At 44.0% G+C, this 20,664-nt stretch overlaps 1 protein-coding gene and 1 non-coding gene across 2 annotated transcripts; both read right to left on the bottom strand.

Moving 5' to 3' along the window:
* Positions 1-376: 376 nt before the first annotated feature.
* LOC149280526 (KH homology domain-containing protein 4-like) lies at positions 377-6,226 on the bottom strand. Its single transcript, XM_089500500.1, has 13 exons — positions 6,035-6,226; positions 5,777-5,905; positions 5,332-5,411; positions 5,071-5,123; positions 4,500-4,663; positions 3,733-3,944; positions 3,538-3,598; positions 3,310-3,367; positions 2,895-3,157; positions 2,622-2,765; positions 1,551-1,663; positions 1,167-1,252; positions 377-576 (listed from the first exon to the last, which is right to left on the bottom strand). Exons 1-13 carry the CDS (start codon positions 6,224-6,226, stop codon positions 377-379), a joined length of 1,755 nt encoding a protein of 584 aa, XP_089356626.1.
* On the bottom strand, positions 4,274-4,402 carry LOC149280527 (small Cajal body-specific RNA 4). The gene has a single exon (XR_016278156.1).
* Positions 6,227-20,664: the final 14,438 nt, after the last annotated feature.

The raw sequence follows: 20,664 nt of genomic DNA, 5'->3' as shown, positions 1-20,664 counted from the left end.
TCAATGAATGCCGCTATAAAACATCTGCTGTTGCAGCAACCCTGCTAGCTTATCATCGGAAGACCCAGAGCCAATAAAGCGTTTGAAAAAGGGCTTCACGTAGACTTAACTATAAAACTGGATTTCTAGAGACCTGACGACTTATACCTCAAGAAAAGGTAAGAAAGATGAAAGAAATGTGAACGTTTATTACAGGAAGGTCCCACTCGCATCCTTTGTCCCCTGCAAATAATTTTTTTTTTTTTAAAAAAAAAACAAAAAAAATGATCCAAGAGTTCTGGGATGAACTTGAAAAAAGAAATCCCACGCAAACAGCGGGTTGTGTGATGTTCATGCTGCATTATTGCTACAAGTCACTGGGAGAGGTCGCAATCTCCTACGGGGCCATCCAGAAAGGCATCTGCTGCTTTGCCCGCGGCTGTGTGCCCGAGTACTGATACCCCACGCTCCAGCCTTGTGAGAACGACCCAGATGATTTATGTGCTCCATGCTCTTCCTCCTCATCAGAAGAATCACCGGCGTATGCCACCAATCCAAAGGTCTTGTCCGAGGTCTTCAGCTTTTTGGTAGGATTCTCTGAAATGCAGAATGGGGTCCGGGACAGACAAAACACACGAGACAAAGAAAGAAATGCGGGCATCCCACAGACGACATTTTAAGAAAACCAGAAGATTCAGGACATATAAGTTGATAAGAAATGGGTAAAGGTAAATGCGTTAGTTCAACACCATTCGGGAGATTGTAAGAGGCGCGGACATCACACCGGGTCCAAATTCCGTTGGCGACCATCAGGTCAGGCACGCGATCCGGGCACGGACATGTAATAAAAGAGAGAAAAGGGGGGAAAAAAAAAAAAAAGGAAAAGACACAAAAATACAGAAATGTATAGTTAGCGGTGAAACCTATGAGATGAAAATGCTTCATTATGTTCCCACCCTATGTGTTTCCTGAACACGTGACGGGCGGCATTGCACGAGAAGCCAGAGCACAGGCAGCTTATTAATAGACCGGCGTGATTTAAGATCTGGCAGCGGCTGGAGGGCGATATCAGTATCAGATCCAGCAGATGCCCAAGGCAACCCGATCGCTTAGAGCAAAAGGCTGAAAGCACTGGCACGCTCTGCTTCATGTACGGCTTAACAGATGCCCAGTGTCCAGGTACTCACCGTCGGCACCCCCTAAACTCCCCGAAGAGGTCTTCTCCTCCTCTTTCTGCGACATGGCAGGCAGACCAGGTGGAGGCATCAATTGCCTGGAAAGAGACAATTAGCATGGTATAAGTTGAGCCTTCACCTCCTTACAGACACACAGAATGGGAATAAAAAGCTGCACGGAGGCAGCGAGAGGGAGGTGCAGAGTAAATGCCCCACACGGGGCAATTCAAGAAGGAAGAAGCACAGCACGTGTAATACAAATTAATCACAGGCGGACATCACAGGAGCGTAGACTGTTCCTGAACAGTACTTGAACCTGGACTAGGATAAGAGCTGCATTCTGATTGGTTCAAAATATCGGACCCTTTAAACACATCTCCTCCAATCCCCTCTCACCTGTCCCTCTCTCGGTCCTTGACAGAGGCACTGTCTGGGTTTACTGCTGGGCTGTCCACCTTGTTCTGAGCCGGGAAGCCTGTACCTAAATTAGTCATATGAATGGGTCCATGCTATGAGCAGAAAAACACACATGGGCATTAGCAATTCTACAGGCGCCGAGCGGTATCCACCTCCTTAATGTCAGCCCACTTCCCCTACCAGAGAGGGCTGTAGACCCCTCGCTGCGCAGACCCCTCCAGAAGTGAAGTACTTAAACACTACTAGCTATGGTCACAAGTAAAATGCCACAAGTGGACCAAAAGTGTACAAGATATGCTTACGTTTGGGGAGGCTTCTACACCAGAAGGCCTTTAACTGTCATTCCAATACAATGACCAAACAAGTTCTGCATTAAACGAACAATGAATAATATGGGAATGATGGGAAGAAACGGTGCGATTCACATCTGCGTGGGCCTATTGTGCGATTCAGAAACTCTACAGATGCCGTTAAAAGAACAAAATAGAGGCCAATGTCTTCAGGAAGACGTAGCAACAACAGATTATTTTTTATCGGAGCCACAGTTTAGCTGTGTAAAAAAATAAATAAATACTAAGAATTAAAAAGGGTTTTAAGAGCCCGTTTACATGGTGAGTTCTTTACACACGTGACCTACCTCTACTGAGAACCGAAAAAGACAAGATAGTGGCCAGCGGTAGGAACGTGTGGATTAAAATGTAAATTCGGGCAGAATAATAGCAATGGGCAAGAGCCCCCTAACCCGGTAACAGCCTATACTGCGGCATGAAGAACCAAAAGGACCTGTAAAGGATTATTAATAACCGCCCCAGACATTTCAGTTAGTGATCTTTTGATTTGCTCGGCTGGAATATCCACAATTTGGTAGACTGTGGGTGCTATCACTAAAATGAACCCATGCCTGGATGTGCCTCCCAGAGGGCTGTATAGCTAGGCCAGAGACAGAGTGTAAGTGAAAGACTGCAGAGAGGGCCTGTAATGATGAGACAAGAATGGGGATCACTATGAAGAAATCTCAGCGTAGCGACGGTACATGTAAGGTTATCGCACCTGGTATCCGAGCAGGCCGGAGTCCCTCTCGTCTGGAAGCTCCTCGGTGAATCGTCTCTTCTGACCCTGCTGCATGTTCTGCGTGGGTTGAGGGGCAGGGGCTTTCACGGGAGCTGCAGGCACGTAGGGAGCACTCATCGGGACCTGGGAGCAAAAAGGAAACGATGCAGGTTTAGAACGTCTTCCCTATCAAACATGACAGCCACATACCTAACAGGGATCCTACCAGATGTAGAAGGAGAGACCAGTATACAAAGGAGCCACGCATGCGACCCTGTTCATGAATGCTGCACTTACAGGTGGCTGCACTTGTGGGATCGGATAGCGTGTTGGCACAGGAGGTACAGGAGCTGCCATGGTGGGCACTACTCCAGGTGGTGGCGGCACAGGGCTGGTTAGAGGCGCAGGAACCACATAAGGGATCTGGACCGGCTGCTGAGGTGGTGGAGCAACAGGAAACGCAGTCTGGTACGCACTGGGAGGGTAGTAGGGAGGCTGCATTGGCACTGCATTCATGGAGGGTGGCTGCGTGTAACCTGGAGGGAAATAAACCAGGTTTACTCAAGAAACAATAAAGCAGATTCAGAACGGTACGCAAAGAACTGAAAACTCCCAGAAAAATTGCTGAGGATTCTGAGAATAGTCGCTCGTATATAGAGGGAGTCATACAGATTGAGACAAAACCTACCAGTCATCGGGGCAGCGGTGCTGATCTGATTCACAAACCTAGCATACTCTGAGTGCACCTACAATGAGAAAATAAAAGGATTAGATCATTACGCAGCTTCCACACATAACCAGGTAACAGGCACAGCCGTCCCAGAGGATTCCCGGTGCCATGCCCGGCAGAAACCCAGCAAATGGCTCATGAAATCCCTGGCATTACTATGAAGCACGAGTAATGAGGATGAGTTACCGTCTGTAGGAGGTTTTCACAAAGCTTCTTGGCCGCTGCCAGTCCCTCTGGCTTTGGGTGGCTGCAGGGAGGAAAAATGAAAAAATGGCTTCAGCCCTTTAGTGACTCTGGAACGACCCCGTCGGGAAGCCTAGACAAGCTTCGATCTTATGCGCATGAAATCAGACCTCACACAAGTTCTTTGCTTTCTGTTACCTGATATAAATATACATGGGTTCAAACGCTTCTCTACCCGAGGCCGGCTCGATACAGCCAGATCCCTTGCCTCGTAAAAAGACTTTGGCCCCCGTCTCCACTTGGATATGCTGGAGATAGGAACACCCCGGCCCTTCCACCTTCTCCTTCACGTTGAACGTGGCCACAGACTGTTCAAGGCCCACAAACAGTTTGTCCTGTACATAGTGCATCTGTAGACAAAAGGCAGCTAAGTTAACATACACACGGGTACAGAAGGGCTTGGCATATTATATATATATACATACACACACACACATAATATATATATATATACATACACACACATCATATATATATATATATATATATATACACACACACACACAGCGGAAAGACCTCCAGACAGCTTAACTACAGAACTTGGCTTCGCCTCTGAAAGGCAGTAAAAGAGGTCCTGCTGTTTGAAGTAAGGATTCATACAGCCTCCATCAGACAGCGAAGCTATAATGCAGCATCCGCAGCCCCATGAAGACCCCTCGCTGACCCCCGTCTGTATTCGCCGTGTTGGATGATGCAGTCAGCCTTGGCCGGTCTCTAAGCATAGGCTGCTCTCCAACGTCCATTTTTTGTAGGAGGGGGGTATCAGCAGAGCCTCACTTCACAGACTCTGCTTTCTTAACCCTCCGGTCTGCGTACTGTCCAACTCTGCCCCTCCAGAGCATAATATAAGTCTACACCCCAAAACTCAACGGCCTGACGATGACTGTGTAACAGCGATCACATACCCCCGACTGGAACTGAGATTTTGGTGTCACCGAAGGAGCAGAAGGGGCCACCGGGGCAGGCTGGTGATACACTGTAACAGTAGCGCCATTGAAAGTGGGACTGGAACCAGTCGCTGCTTTAACCACCCCATTGGTGATGATTTCTTTGATCCGATTCACGGCCTCTGGGAAGAAGCAAAATAAAGATGGATTTATAACAACTGCCGCTGAAAGGAGTTTCCACAGTGATCTAGTAACCTACAAACAGGGTTTTATTTACTAAGAGATTCTGGCTCACTGTCTCCTGAAAAGTGCCAAGAAATCTCAGAGACGCAGAGACAGAGGGCTATAACAGCAAGACGGGCAGCGAGAGAGGGGTTATAACAGCAAGACAGGCAGAGAGAGAGAGAGAGAGAGATAACAGCAAAATGGGCAGAGAGAGGGCTATAACAGCGAGACCAGCAGAGAGAGAGGGCTATAACAGCGAGACGGGCAGACATCAGCCATTCAATCTCACAATAAAAACAATTCAGAGATCATTGGAGACGTCTGCCACAACAGCACTTGTTTAAATACACGAGACAGTACTTACTATCTACAAGGTCTCTGGTCTGGCCCTGAACATGCAGATAGAGAGGCCTCTCCCTGGAGGAAAAAACGCAAAACATCAACACATGGGGAGGAAAAAATCATTTAACCAAGTGCCAGATACTGTGCCACCAAAGCTTAAGGCTGTGTGGCTGAAAGCCTGGTAACCAAATGCTAAAAGAAAGTGATCTTCGGGGACGCTGCAAAGGAAATAACTCCAGCACGGTCACAAGCAGAAGGGTTAAATTCCGCAAAGCAAACTTACCCGGGCCCCACTTTAAGCTTCTCCTCTGGGGTCATGTACCTCCCCCGAGTGGACACGGCCGCCCCGCTCATCCGGCTGATCTGTGGAGATTTAGTAACACGTGGAGCAGATTGTACCGCAGCATCAAACAGGGACAGCGCCATCAAAACCCAACGTCACCCGTCTGCCTCGCTCATTTGATGTTTGTTATTTTATATATTCACTAAAGTACCTGCGCATACCCACGTGCTGCCCCCCCATGACAGATCAGCACTTCCGCCCCATATTAAGCTTCACTATTTAGTCTCCTGACTCAATGAACTTTGAGTCCAAGTAAGGAAGGAGACACGTCGTAGATATGAGAGAAGCTTTGGGGGACGCAGCAAGCTTCCCACTCCACGGCGACAGTCAGGAGGTAACCGAGCGGTTACGCGAGGGGGTTTTATCTCATGTGATGGAAACGCACCTCATCCTGAGTTTGCCCCCTGGTTAGGAGATTCCGGCAGGTCAGGGGCACGTCGTTTATTTCCACCTCTGCCACAACAAGATCATCCTTGCTTTTGGAAGCTGGGGCAGATTTACCCGGCAACGGAACCTGTAAGAGGGCAAAAGTACATAAAAAACAAAATATTACCCCCGTAGAAGCAAACAACGCGGCCGTTTGGAGCCATCCCTTGCGAGAAGCGTCTCTTTCCGCTGTAAGAAGCCGGGCCGGTAGGGTTACCTTCTCGGGGGCGTTCTGGCCTGGTTTTATCTTCCCCTTTGCCATCAGCATGGCGTTAATCTTAGCGGCGACGGCAGCGGCTGCATCCAGGGCCCCTGAAGGAGCGCTCACCGACTCCGACGACGCGGCCGCAGGTTGGGCTTCCGCGGGAGGCAGATAGACGCCGGCACCGAGGGACGGGATCACGGCCATAGTTCCAGGTAGCAGGAGGGGAGCGCCGGCCGGGCCTGGCTGGTCCCATTTGCTTCGTCGTCTACAAAGAATTAAAGCGTTTAGTGATGCAGGTAAAAGATGGGCTGAATGTCCTTATAACCCCATCGCCATGGCAACGCACCCCACCGCCATAGCAGTGTGAGGGGCAGCTGAATACATCCCATTACCGCGGCGATGTAATCCGTTTATCGGTTGGGTGAGGATCCCTCTTTGTGAGCAAAGCTTTGGGGGCCCCACACCCAATTAGGCGTCTCCCTCATTCTGCCCCTGACTAGAATTACCCCATCGCTATCCCGGTTACATCCTCATATTACCCCCGTCTGCTGCCCCGACTCCCCGCCCGCACCTCCCTCCTCACACCGGGTATCCTGGGCCCTCACCCGCCGGTCTGTGCGCTGCCCGCTGACATGGCGCCCGCAACACAATTCGCTCCACCAGCGTCACCCTGCAACGCCACCACGCACCGACGTGCTCCCGCAGACTCCGCCCCGTAACGCCGCACAGGGCCGTACCGCTCCCTGTATGCCCGCCCCCTCCGTCATATCCAATACCTGGGCAGGGAAGCGATGGCTCAGACTGATAGGAATGTGTGTATCTCTGTGCCATACTATTACAGTCCGAGGATGATAGGAGTTATAGCCCAATTTACCTACATTAAATAGGCTGGATGAGCTTAATGAGAGTTGTAACTCTTTGTAGGCACCTTTATTGAAAATTACTGCCCCACAGCCTCATCAAAAACTGGGTGTCATGGGCGTCGGAATTCACAGCTGCTTGAGTAAGGGCAGATATACGAGGCCGGTTATCCAGTGTTGCTTTAGAGTGATGGGTGGGGTTGTTGATGGGTGGCAATGTAGTGGGTGACATGCATACTTTTAAGGGTTTCCTTATCCATTCCCAACTTTAAATTAATGCCACAAAGCATGATGGGAGTGGCAGTCCACTTCCTCTATGCCAGCAGGCCTGGAATTGGTGTGACCGGAGGAGGGCATACTGGTGGCAGCCCCCACCCAGTCACAGGGTCACCAAACCAATAGCCGAAGGCTGTCTGATAAACGCTTTATTACAGGGCTCAACGAGTCATGGCTAAGCACTGGAGTCAAGCTATCAGACAGTTTCAAATCAGTGGTCATGCCATCAGACGCTTTTTCTTAAGATTAGCAAAATGTGCCTTAGACCTGGAAATGTGATAATAATCATATAATGTTACAATTTTTAGTGGATTTTGCAGAGTTCTCACACAAATATATCTCCCTGCAAAATTAGATACGTTTATTAAACAAATTAAAGGTAAATATCCGCTCATTTCTAGCAAATTACCTTTTATAGCATTTCTGCATATATTACAAAATTCCACCGTTGGACCAACACATTTACACTGCACATATCTCACACACACACCCCTATATAATATCTTACAATATGGTGCATTTTTACTGTGGAAATTTAAAGATATAGCACCCCAAATAGCAGTGCAGTACTTGATAAATGTCATATTTCAACATTCTACATGGAATTAAAAAAAATTCCCCCATTGGACCAATACAGTTACACTGCAGATATCTCAAACACAACCCCCTCTATTATTTCTGAGAATATGGTGCATTTTTACTGTGGAAATTTAAAGCTATAGCGCCCCAAATATCATCCCAGTACACAGCAACTGGCATTTTTCAGCATTCTACAGAGGGTTAAAAAAAAATTCCCCATTGGACCAATACAGTTACACTGCACATATCTCAAACACAACCCCCTCTATTATTTCTGAGAATATGGTGCATTTTTACTGTGGAAATTTAAAGCTATAGCGCCCCAAATATCATCCCAGTAGACAGCAACTGGCATTTTTCAGCATTCTACAGAGGGTTAAAAAAAATTCCCCCATTGGACCAATACAGTTACACTGCAGATATCTCAAACACATGCCCCTCTATTATTTCTGAGAATATGGTGCATTTTTACTGTGGAAATTTAAAGCTATAGCTCCCCAAATATCATCCCAGGAGACAGCAACTGGCATTTTTCAGCATTCTATAGAGGGTTAAAAAAAAATTCCCCATTGGACCAATACAGTTACACTGCACATATCTCAAACACATGCCCCTCTATTATTTCTGAGAATATGGTGCATTTTTACTGTGGAAATTTAAAGCTATAGTGCCCCAAATATCATCCCAGTAGACAGCAACTGGCATTTTTCAGCATTCTAAAGAGGGTTAAAAAAAATTCCCCATTGGACCAAGAGTTACACTGCAGATATCTCAAACACATGCCCCTCTATTATTTCTGAGAATATGGTGCATTTTTACTGTGGAAATTTAAAGCTATAGTGCCCCAAATATCATCCCAGTAAACAGCAACTGGCATTTTTCAGCATTCTACAGAGGGTTAAAAAAAAATTCCCCATTGGACCAATACAGTTACACTGCACATATCTCAAACACAACCCCCTCTATTATTTCTGAGAATATGGTGCATTTTTACTGCGGAAATTTAAAGCTATAGCGCCTCAAATATCATCCCAGTAGACAGCAACTGGCATTTTTCAGCATTCTACAGAGGGTTAAAAAAAATTCCCCCATTGGACCAATACAGTTACACTGCAGATATCACAAACACATGACCCTCTATTATTTCTGAGAATATGGTGCATTTTTACTGTGGAAATTTAAAGCTATAGCGCCCCAAATATCATCCCAGTAGACAGCAACTGACATTTTTCAGCATTCTACAGAGGGTTAAAAAAAATTCCCCCATTGGACCAATACAGTTACACTGCAGATATCTCAAACACATGCCCCTCTATTATTTCTGAGAATATGGTGCAATTTTACTGTGGAAATTTAAAGCTATAGTGCCCCAAATATCATCCCAGTACACAGCAACTGGCAATTTTCAGCATTCTACAGAGGGTTAAAAAAAAATTCCCCATTGGACCAATACAGTTACACTGCACATATCTCAAACACAACCCCCTCTATTATTTCTGAGAATATGGTGCATTTTTACTGTGGAAATTTAAAGCTATAGCGCCCCAAATATCATCCCAGTAGACAGCAACTGGCATTTTTCAGCATTCTACAGAGGGTTAAAAAAAAATTCCCCATTGGACCAATAGAGTTACACTGCAGATATCTCAAACACATGCCCCTCTATTATTTCTGAGAATATGGTGCATTTTTACTGTGGAAATTTAAAGCTATAGTGCCCCAAATATCATCCCAGTAAACAGCAACTGGCATTTTTCAGCATTCTACAGAGGGTTAAAAAAAAATTCCCCATTGGACCAATACAGTTACACTGCACATATCTCAAACACAACCCCCTCTATTATTTCTGAGAATATGGTGCATTTTTACTGTGGAAATTTAAAGCTATAGCGCCCCAAATATCATCCCAGTAGACAGCAACTGGCATTTTTCAGCATTCTACAGAGGGTTAAAAAAAATTCCCCCATTGGACCAATACAGTTACACTGCAGATATCTCAAACACATGCCCCTCTATTATTTCTGAGAATATGGTGCATTTTTACTGTGGAAATTTAAAACTATAGCGGCCCAAATATCATCCCAGTAGACAGCAACTGGCATTTTTCAGCATTCTACAGAGGGTTAAAAAAAATTCCCCATTGGACCAATACAGTTACACTGCAGATATCTCAAACACATGCCCCTCTATTATTTCTGAGAATATGGTGCATTTTTACTGTGGAAATTTAAAGCTATAGTGCCCCAAATATCATCCCAGTAGACAGCAACTGGCATTTTTCAGCATTCTACAGAGGGTTAAAAAAAATTACCAATTGGACCAACACAGGTACACTGCACATATCTCAAACACATGCCCCTCTATTATTTCTGAGAATATGGTGCATTTTTACTGTGGAAATTTAAAGCTATAGCGCCCCAAATATCATCCCAGTAGACAGCAACTGGCATTTTTCAGCATTCTACAGAGGGTTAAAAAAAATTCCCCCATTGGACCAATACAGTTACACTGCAGATATCTCAAACACATAACCCTCTATTATTTCTGAGAATATGGTGCATTTTTACTGTGGAAATTTAAAGCTATAGTGCCCCAAATATCGGCCCAGTACACAGCAACCGTCATTTTTCAACATTCTACAGGGGTTAAAAAAAATTTCCCCATTGGACCAATACAGTTACACTGCAGATATCTCAAACACATGCCCCTCTATTATTTCTGAGAATATGGTGCATTTTTACTGTGGAAATTTAAAGCTATAGGGCCCCAAATATCAGCCCAGTAGACAGCAACCGTCATTTTTCAACATTCTACAGGGGGTTAAAAAAAATTTCCCCATTGGACCAATACAGTTACACTGTATATATCTCAAACACATAACCCTCAATTATTTCTGAGAATATGGTGCATTTTTACTGTGGAAATTGAAAGCTATAGGGCCCCAAATATCGGCCCAGTAGACAGCAACCGTCATTTTTCAACATTCTACATGGGGTTAAAAATATGTCCCCATTGGACCAATACAGTTACACTGCAGATATCTCAAACACATGCCCCTCTATTATTTATGAGAATATGGTGCATTTTTACTGTGGAAATTTAAAGCTATAGGGCCCCAAATATCAGCCCAGTTGACAGCAACCGTCATTTTTCAACATTCTACAGGGGGTTAAAAAAAATTTCCCCATTGGACCAATACAGTTACACTGCAGATATCTCAAACACATGCCCCTCTATTAGTTCTGAGAATATGGTGCATTGTTACTGTGGAAATTTAAACCTATAGTGCCCCAAATATCAGCCCAGTACACAGCAACCGTCATTTTTCAACATTCTACAGGGGGTTAAAAAAAATTTCCCCATTGGACCAATACAGTTACACTGCAGATATCTCAAACACATGCCCCTCTATTATTTCTGAGAATATGGTGCATTTTTACTGTGGAAATTTAAAGCTATAGTGTAATTTAGTTATAAATATAAAGGTCCTGGTATATGTCACTGTCAAACAACCACCCAATATGTGTTCAGCAACATCTCCTGAGTATGGTGATACCCCACATGTATAGGTTTGCCAGATTGTTTGGCTGGTAAAAGGCTACTTTTGGGACATGCGTAATTCAGGTAGTCTTTTGGTCATTCTGCCTCTATATCCTCTTTGGATCATCTTTGAAGCAGACTACTTCAATTTACCCCATCAAACCATATATTTTTGAAAACTAGACACCACAAAGTATTTCAAATGCTGGTATTTTAACCCTTTTATGCATGAGATTCTACTACCTGTCTTTCCCAAAATTTTATTTTGTATTTTTTTCCACACAAATTGTACTTCAGGAATGAATTCATAGCTCCTGGTATGCGTCACTATCAAACAACCCCCCAATGTGTGTTCAGCAACATCTCCCGAGTGCAGTGATACCCCACATGCATGGGTTTGTCGGGTTGTTTGAGATTTAAAATCCCACATTTGGGAAGTGCGCTTTTTTTCTCTATTTTGGTCAGTCTGTACCTATGCCCTATTTTTGAGACAGGCCACTCCAATTTACCCCATCAAGCCATTTTTTATTAAATTAGACACCCCTTGGTTATTTGAAGTGCTTTTATTTTAACTCTTTGTATGTTGAGATTTTAGGACTTGCTCAAAATAATAAACTTTTTTTTTTTTAATTTTTATTTATTTATTTTTTTTACACATTTTGCTGGTACTGGATGGTTCCTCTGGTGACATCACTGCATAATTATTTTTAAATGTTTTTTTTAAGCTTTTATTTTCCTTTTTTTTTTATATTTTACTAATCACATTGTGATTAGAAAGCTGGGCTCCATTGACTTGCATGGTTGAGTGCAGTACCTGTATTCAACCTGCAAGTGGAGCCAGAGTTCTCTAGAGGGTCTGGAGACCATCTAGCGAAATTTTTCGTCTTTATTATTTTTTTTTCAGGACGGTCGCCATCTTGCCGATGGTGAAGATCACCGGCAGCGGCGGCTGTGACCGCTCTCCTGAGCGGTCACAGTCCATCCCAGGGTAAGTGTTTGGTGTCCCTGAATGCCTCCTGATCGAGGCATTCTGGCGACACCATTGAAGTTTAGGAGGTGGACCGTCAAAGGTCGTTAATGGGTTAAATAATATAATTATTTTTTTAACCCTCCGTAGAATGCTGAAAAATGCCAGTTGCTGTCTACTGGGATGATATTTGGGGCGCTATAGCTTTAAATTTCCACAGTAAAAATGCACCATATTCTCAGAAATAATAGAGGATGGTGTGTTTGAGATATTTGTACTGTAACTGAATTGGTCCAATGGAGGAATTTTTTTTAACCGTCTAGATTTTTTAAAAATCCCATTTTCTATATATTGGGCTAATATTTGGGGCGCTATAGCTTTAAATTTCCACAGTAAAAATGCACCATATTCTCAGAAATAATAGAGGGGCATGTGTTTGAGATATCTGCAGTGTAACTGTATTGGTCCAATGGGGAAATTTTTTTTAACCCCCTGTAGAATGTTGAAAAATGACGGTTGCTGTGTACTGGGCTGATATTTGGGGCACTATAGCTTTAAATTTCCACAGTAAAAATGCACCATATTCTCAGAAATAATAGAGGGGCATGTGTTTGAGATATCTGCAGTGTAACTGTATTGGTCCAATGGGGAAATTTTTTTTAACCCCCTGTAGAATGTTGAAAAATGACGGTTGCTGTCTACTGGGCCGTTATTTGGGGCCCTATAGCTTTAAATTTCCACAGTAAAAATGCACCATATTCTCAGAAATAATAGAGGGGCATGTGTTTGAGATATCTGCAGTGTAACTGTATTGGTCCAATGGGGAATTTTTTTTTAACCCCCTGTAGAATGTTGAAAAATGACGGTTGCTGTCTACTGGGCTGATATTTGGGGCCCTATAGCTTTAAATTTCCATAGTAAAAATGCACCATATTCTCAGAAATAATAGAGGGGCATGTGTTTGAGATATCTGCAGTGTAACTGTATTGGTCCAATGGGGGAATTTTTTTTAACCCTCTGTAGAATGCTGAAAAATGCCAGTTGCTGTCTATAGGGATGATATTTGGGGCGCTATAGCTTTAAATTTCCACAGTAAAAATGCACCATATTCTCAGAAATAATAGAGGGGGTTGTGTTTGAGATATGTGCAGTGTAACTGTATTGGTCCAATGGGGAATTTTTTTTTAACCCTATGTAGAATGTTGAAAAATGACGGTTGCTGTGTACTGGGCTGATATTTGGGGTACTATAGCTTTAAATTTCCACAGTAAAAATGCACCATATTCTCAGAAATAATAGAGGGGCATGTGTTTGAGATATCTGCAGTGTAACTGTATTGGTCCAATGGGGAAATTTTTTTTAACCCCCTGTAGAATGTTGAAAAATGACGGTTGCTGTCTACCGGGCCGATATTTGGGGCCCAATAGCTTTAAATTTCCACAGTAAAAATGCACCATATTCTCAGAAATAATAGAGGGGCATGTGTTTGAGATATCTGCAGTGTAACTGTATTGGTCCAATGGGGAAATTTTTTTTTTAACCCCCTGTAGAATGTTGAAAAATGACGGTTGCTGTGTACTGGGCTGATATTTGGGGCACTATAAGCTTTAAATTTCCACAGTAAAAATGCACCATATTCTCAGAAATAATAGAGGGGCATGTGTTTGAGATATCTGCAGTGTAACTGTATTGGTCCAATTGGGAATTTTTTTTTAACCCCCTGTAGAATGTTGAAAAATGACGGTTGCTGTCTACTGGGCCGATATTTGGGGCCCTATAGCTTTAAATTTCCACAGTAAAAATGCACCCTATTCTCAGAAATAATAGAGGGGAATGTGTTTGAGATATCTGCAGTGTAACTGTATTGGTCCAATGGGGACATTTTTTTTAACCCCCTGTAGAATGTTGAAAAATGACGGTTCCTGTGTACTGGGCTGATATTTGGGGCACTATAGCTTTAAATTTCCACAGTAAAAATGCACCATATTCTCAGAAATAATAGAGGGGCATGTGTTTGAGATATCTGCAGTGTAACTGTATTGGTCCAATGGGGAAATTTTTTTTAACCCCATGTAGAATGTTGAAAAATGACGGTTGCTGTCTACTGGGCTGATATTTGGGGCCCTATAGCTTTAAATTTCCACAGTAAAAATGCACCATATTCTCAGAAATAATAGAGGGTTATGTGTTTGAGATATATACAGTGTAACTGTATTGGTCCAATGGGGGAATTTTTTTTAACCCCATGTAGAATGCTGAAAAATGCCAGTTGCTGTCTACTGGGATGATATTTGGGGCGCTATAGCTTTAAATTTCCACAGTAAAAATGCACCATATTCTCAGAAATAATAGAGGGGGTTGTGTTTGAGATATGTGCAGTGTAACTGTATTGGTCCAATGGGGAATTTTTTTTTAACCCTCTGTAGAATGCTGAAAAATGCCAGTTGCTGTCTACTGGGAGGATATTTGGGGCGCTATAGCTTTAAATTTCCACAGTAAAAATGCACCATATTCTCAGAAATAATAGAGGGGCATGTGTTTGAGATATGTGCAGTGTAACTGTATTGGTCCAATGGGGAATTTTTTTTTAACCCTCTATAGAATGCTGAAAAATGCCAGTTGCTGTCTCCTGGGATGATATTTGGGGAGCTATAGCTTTAAATTTCCACAGTAAAAATGCACCATATTCTCAGAAATAATAGAGGGGCATGTGTTTGAGATATCTGCAGTGTAACTGTATTGGTCCAATGGGGGAATTTTTTTTAACCCTCTGTAGAATGCTGAAAAATGCCAGTTGCTGTCTACTGGGATGATATTTGGGGCGCTATAGCTTTAAATTTCCACAGTAAAAATGCACCATATTCTCAGAAATAATAGAGGGGGTTGTGTTTGAGATATGTGCAGTGTAACTGTATTGGTCCAATGGGGAATTTTTTTTAACCCTCTGTAGAATGCTGAAAAATGCCAGTTGCTGTCTACTGGGATGATATTTGGGGCGCTATAGCTTTAAATTTCCACAGTAAAAATGCACCATATTCTCAGAAATAATAGAGGGGGTTGTGTTTGAGATATCTGCAGTGTAACTGTATTGGTCAAATGGGGGAATTTTTTTTAATTCCATGTAGAATGTTGAAATATGACATTTATCAAGTACTGCACTGCTATTTGGGGGTGCTATATCTTTAAATTTCCACAGTAAAAATGCACCATATTGTAAGATATTATATAGGGGTGTGTGTGTGAGATATGTGCAGTGTAAATGTGTTGGTCCAACGGTGGAATTTTGTAATATATGCAGAAATGTTATAAAAGGTAATTTGCTAGAAATAAGCGGATATTTACCTTTAATTTGTTTAATAAACGTATCTAATTTTGCAGGGAGATATATTTGTGTGAGAACTCTGCAAAATCCACTAAAAATTGTAACATTATATGATTATTATCACATTTCCAGGTCTAAGGCACATTTTGCTAATCTTAAGAAAAAGCGTCTGATGGCATGACCACTGATTTGAAACTGTCTGATAGCTTGACTCCAGTTGGCTAAGCCTCAGCCCAATGGGAGTTGCAGCGATGAGCTAGCTGAATATCGGTGCATGCTTAGCGCGTGTGATTCTGGCACTGAAACCAGCATCTAGTGCTATTTACTACTCTCCCTCTCCCAGTACTCTTAGCCAGCCCCGTGGACAGGCTGCCACTTTACAGAGTAATATGCTGGGTAACGCCAGCTGGGAGTAAGTGGTGTAAATAACTGGCCAAGCCGGGAAGCCTTCCATCGCTATGACAACAAATGTGTCACTCCCATAACTCTCAGACAGGGCAGGGAGAGTTGCCTCTTATAATCTGATATGTGAAACTCCCCCGGGACGGAGTACGCAGTCACGTGACCATCTCTGGAAAACACGGAAATTTCTAATGCAAAGAGTTTCTGCTTTGGCCAAAGTCGACACCTTTAATAACGATGATTATTGGCAGAGTGTAAGCACACGGGGCCAGCCAGTCACGCACCCAAACGGCCACCAGATGTCGCTATTGGCATTGCTGTACCCCAAGCACAGAGTGGGCTGCACACAGGGGGCATTCGCTATGGGAACCCACAGAGATAATGGTTCCGCTCTTCAGTCCACCCCATTATTTATTTCTACATAAATTCCGCATAGCCTTATGCCTATTCCACGCAAGCTTAAAGTCCATCATTGCATCGACTGCTACCACCTCTGCGGGGAGGCGGTTCCATGTCTGCTCTTGATGACTGGTTCAGTATTCCCCAGCCAGGGCCGATTCAGGTTATTCATACCCCGATCTTCTCCCCTCGCATCGGGGGTTGTTATTAGATCCATATCAAACATTCTAGGAAAGTGGCGCATGTTTGTTCTTCTGGCCCCGGGGAGGGGGCTGCACTTGTTACTACAGTAACTACGTATCCACAGGACCCCCGATGCTCCTGCTCGGAATTCCATGCAAATGAGATGAATTGACATTAAACGTATGAAATCGTTATGTTCTGCAGGATGTATATCGCAGTATTCCGCGCATGCACACAGGGGCCTCAATACCCCCCAACCCGCAGCACTCGGCGAGCTGGCAGGTGGATCTCATGCAATCTGCCTGCAGGGAAAATATCTGAGGCGGGTGAGAGGCAAACGCTTATGGAGCGGGGTCCGCAGAATCCCCCCTCGTCCATGGGGGCCGCGCAGCTGTCACACGCACTGAAGTGGCCGATACTTTGCCCTTTCATACATCGTCGCAGCTTTGTTTCTAAAGGAAAGGGACTTTTTATTCCCCCGGGTTATTAAGGAGGAGATCCCCGAAATATCTCATAGCTACGGCGCATACGCTGGAAAAACGGAAGCATTTCTTTAAAGAGTAGTGGGTACAGTGCTCGGGATATCGGCGACGTTCAGAGGCTTGTTTAGCAGTCCTCGACGCGCATCAGGTAGTTACGGCTCCGCAGCCAACCCAAAGCCGGATGGGAAGAGGCTTCTTTCTGCTTCCCACACTTTGTAACAAAGGGGAAAGTGTTTCGGGACACACATCCGGGGGGTCCTGCCATGAATCAGTGTTCCCGGCCCCGCCGCAGCCTCATTATCATTCTCCAGCCGCCTCCTGAAACCAGCGCTGGCTCCAATTAAATCAATGGAGAGAGAGAGAAAGGGGGAATGGCTACTCACACCCATCAATCTCAGGCATTCATACACTGCCGCTCCCGGGCATGCCCCACATTCACTTCTCTAGCAACTTCTTTCCTCCAAAGGGTTAATCGTATTAGAGCTTTTTTACTCTTTCCCCCCATTTCTGTGGAAATAACCTATCACTATAATAATAGGAATGAATTATTTTATATAGCGCCATCGTATTCCGTAGCGCTGTACAATGGGTAGACAGGACATATCAGGTAGTATATAACATAACAGTTTAACTTTCAAAAACAAGTCATCATGTTACCGTAGCAACCAATGGGAAATTTCATGGGTTGCTATGGTGATAAGAACATGTTTAACGCATAACCCCCGTGGCTTGTCGTTTCATTGTCTCATAGAAATCCTTTGTCTTATTGTACGGGCTGCAGTCCCAGCGTGTCCTTAGATAACCCCTCTGCTGATCCTGATCCCAGCTGCCAGCCGGTGAACACAATACAGTCTGTAGCACCATCCCATTCCGCGGCGCTGTACAAAAGATCTTTGGAATTGCAGGAATTCCATTAAAAAGCGATATCTGAGTTGTCATTCTTATCGGTTGTGCGAAGCTTTCGCTTGGCCTTGGTGTCTGCCGTTTGTCATGGCAACGAGGATACGGGAAACGCGCCAGCTCCTGGTCCTGGGGTTCACCTCTCCGGTATTATAGAGGACAAAATAAGAACATTTTGGGGAGAAACTAAAAACATTTCCAATTGCCCCTCCATCCTCTTTATTCATCAATATGAAAATGGACCTTTGGAGACCCCGTCCGCCGAGACGCGATGGCCGAGCGCTTTTTAACTTTTTTCTTGCTGCCGAGTGCAAGCTGTCAGAGGGCTTGGCTCCCGAATCGTCTGTGTCCCCCCCAGGCTCGGTGACCTTGCCGAGACCTTGTGTGCCAACGAGATTCACCGGGCGGTCGGGGATCTGTCGGAGCCGGTTGCCATGGAGACAAAAGCCAGTGTGGATATGCAGGGCATCAGGGATAACAAAAGCGTTAGAGCAACAAGCACAGCGAGAGATGGAAGTGAAGAATTGGGCTGACGTGCAGGAATGCGACATTAACCCCTTGTGACCTATTAGTGCCACAACCGATAAGCTGCTGCAATTAACCCTACGAGTCACCTCCCCTGATAAACGTTCCATAAACCTGTCCCGTCTGCACTGATAAACTGTTTGGAAGCACTCATGCCATCCAGCTGATAAACAGCTCTTAAAGGGAGAGTGATGGCCTCAATCCACATTATCTATTAGAAACATAGACTCCGCAAGATGATCGGCCCCATTCGGCCCCCGTCGGCCGATTCTCCTGCTGTAAAGACTGAAACCTTAATCAGCCGTTGGTCTCGTCTTAGATTCAGGAGCCGTATGTCTATCCCGCGCATGTTTAATCCCCTCACTGTATTAGCCTCTACCACCTCTGCTGGGTTTCTAGGACAGTGTGGTGCTGTGTGTTACCTCTTCTTGTGACTGCATTTATTCAGTACAGATACTTTACTATTGCCTTGTGTTTCTCAGAAATGCCCCTCCCCTCAACAAACATAACCCATCTAACCACACCCATTTTCTATGACAACCACTCCACCTCTCTGAGCCCCCTGACCTCACCATGTAACAACTTGTCACTCACCTCCCACAGTGCCAGCTTTGGCCCCAAACAGGTCATCAGTGCCATCTTTGCCCCCAAACAGCTTGCCAGTGCCATTGTGGGCCCCAAACAGGTCATCAGTGCCATCTTTGCCCCCCAATCAGCATTACACTAAATATGTCAGTGACAGCCAGCACGTTGAACCCCCTGCTACATCTTTAGTGATATCAGAGATTCTTTTAAGGAAAAATAAGGAAATTCGTTATATTAGAATAGTAAAACAAATTTCCCTAAACCCAGTGACTTATTCACATTCTGACAGGGTGGAACGCCATAACTAACATCAATATATACTGAGCCTGACGGTGGTACAGTATAACTCGCATCAATATATATATATATATATACTGAGCCTGACAGTGGCGTACCACAACTTCCATCACCACAAACACAACAGTATAACTCCTACCATTTTATAGTGATCCAGACACTGAGATGTACAGTGTATCTCTTATTATAGCAAGATAGACATCGACGGTGGTATAGCGTACCTCCCATCACTATATACTGAAACAGACACTGATGATGGTACAGCATAACTCCCAATATTACATCAGCATATTAATATCACTTTTTAATTGTATGTGCTGGGCCATTGGTTCAAGCTTTTCTAGTTTTTACACCAAGTAGTTGTAAGTAAAACATTTGTCCAACAATTATACATTATGAAGGACAAGTTTAAATATTTAAAAGGACCAGCTAGAAGAAACTATGAAAGGTTGGCCCATCAGAATGCACAATTAATTTGAGCTTTGATTCATCACAGATCAACAAATACAATTTTTAAGCTGTTACACAGTTATAATCAAAAATCAAACATAAAACTACCAAAGTGTGATCATGCAAAATAAATTGCCCAGCACCCAGATTGCATCCACGAGACTTGCTCAGCACCCAAGTTACATCCAAACAACTTGCCCCTGTACCCAGGTTGTATACACAGGACGTGTCCAGGACCCAGGTTTTCTCTCTCCTCCTCATTATCTCCCCTATATGTTTCAGCGACCGCTCGGTGCCTCCTGGACGCTGTGTTCTCGATGCTCCCGCCTCAGCGTGGCCCTGGAAATTCCACTTATTTAATTTAAGAGGTCATAGTCAAACTAGAGGGTCAGAGGCTGGTGTAAGGAAGTTTTAGGTGGTGGATAAGTGGATCAATCTTCTAAAGTGGTAGATGTAAGTACGGTAAAGTGATTTACTTTGAGGCATAACGCTATCCTGAATACAAGACAAGACTGAGGACCAACTGAAGTTTGACGTTTTTACAAGTATATTCTATGTTTCTATTTTTATTTTTTTTTAAAAACCTTTAACGATCCTCTAGATTGTAAGCTTCTGGGAGCAGGGTCCTCCTTACCTCTTGTTTCTGTAAGTCAAATGATTATGTTATATACTACTTATGTCCTGTTTACCCATTATACAGCGCTACAGAAGATGACGGTGCTATATAAAACAATAAATTATAATAATTTGCATCGCTAATGATCCCTGTGGAAATGACAGCGTTAAACACGACTAGCTCGCCATTCGGACTGGATCTCTGTGTTCCGGCGGGCTGCCCTGGTCTCACTTCTGTGTATTTTGTACACCTGATTAGA

The sequence above is a fragment of the Sceloporus occidentalis genome, unplaced genomic scaffold (assembly GCF_023333645.1).
Source record: "Sceloporus occidentalis isolate IW3139 unplaced genomic scaffold, rSceOcc1.0.p SCAF_155, whole genome shotgun sequence".
NCBI classification, from domain to species: Eukaryota; Metazoa; Chordata; class Lepidosauria; order Squamata; family Phrynosomatidae; genus Sceloporus; species Sceloporus occidentalis.
This window is presented reverse-complemented; position numbering and strand designations above follow the sequence as displayed.

What these genes read in the sequence shown, in the direction of transcription:
- LOC149280526 (XM_089500500.1), bottom strand. Translation starts at nt 6,226, where the DNA reads ATGGCCGTGATCCCGTCCCTCGGTGCCGGCGTCTATCTGCCTCCCGCG. An exon ending in GACCAGAGACCTTGTAGATA is followed by an intron (nt 4,664 to 5,070) that starts GTAAGTACTGTC and finishes GCTTCTTCCCAG; the next exon opens with AGGCCGTGAATCGGATCAAA. An exon ending in CACCGCTGCCCCGATGACTG is followed by an intron (nt 3,158 to 3,309) that starts GTAGGTTTTGTC and finishes ATTTCCCTCCAG; the next exon opens with GTTACACGCAGCCACCCTCC.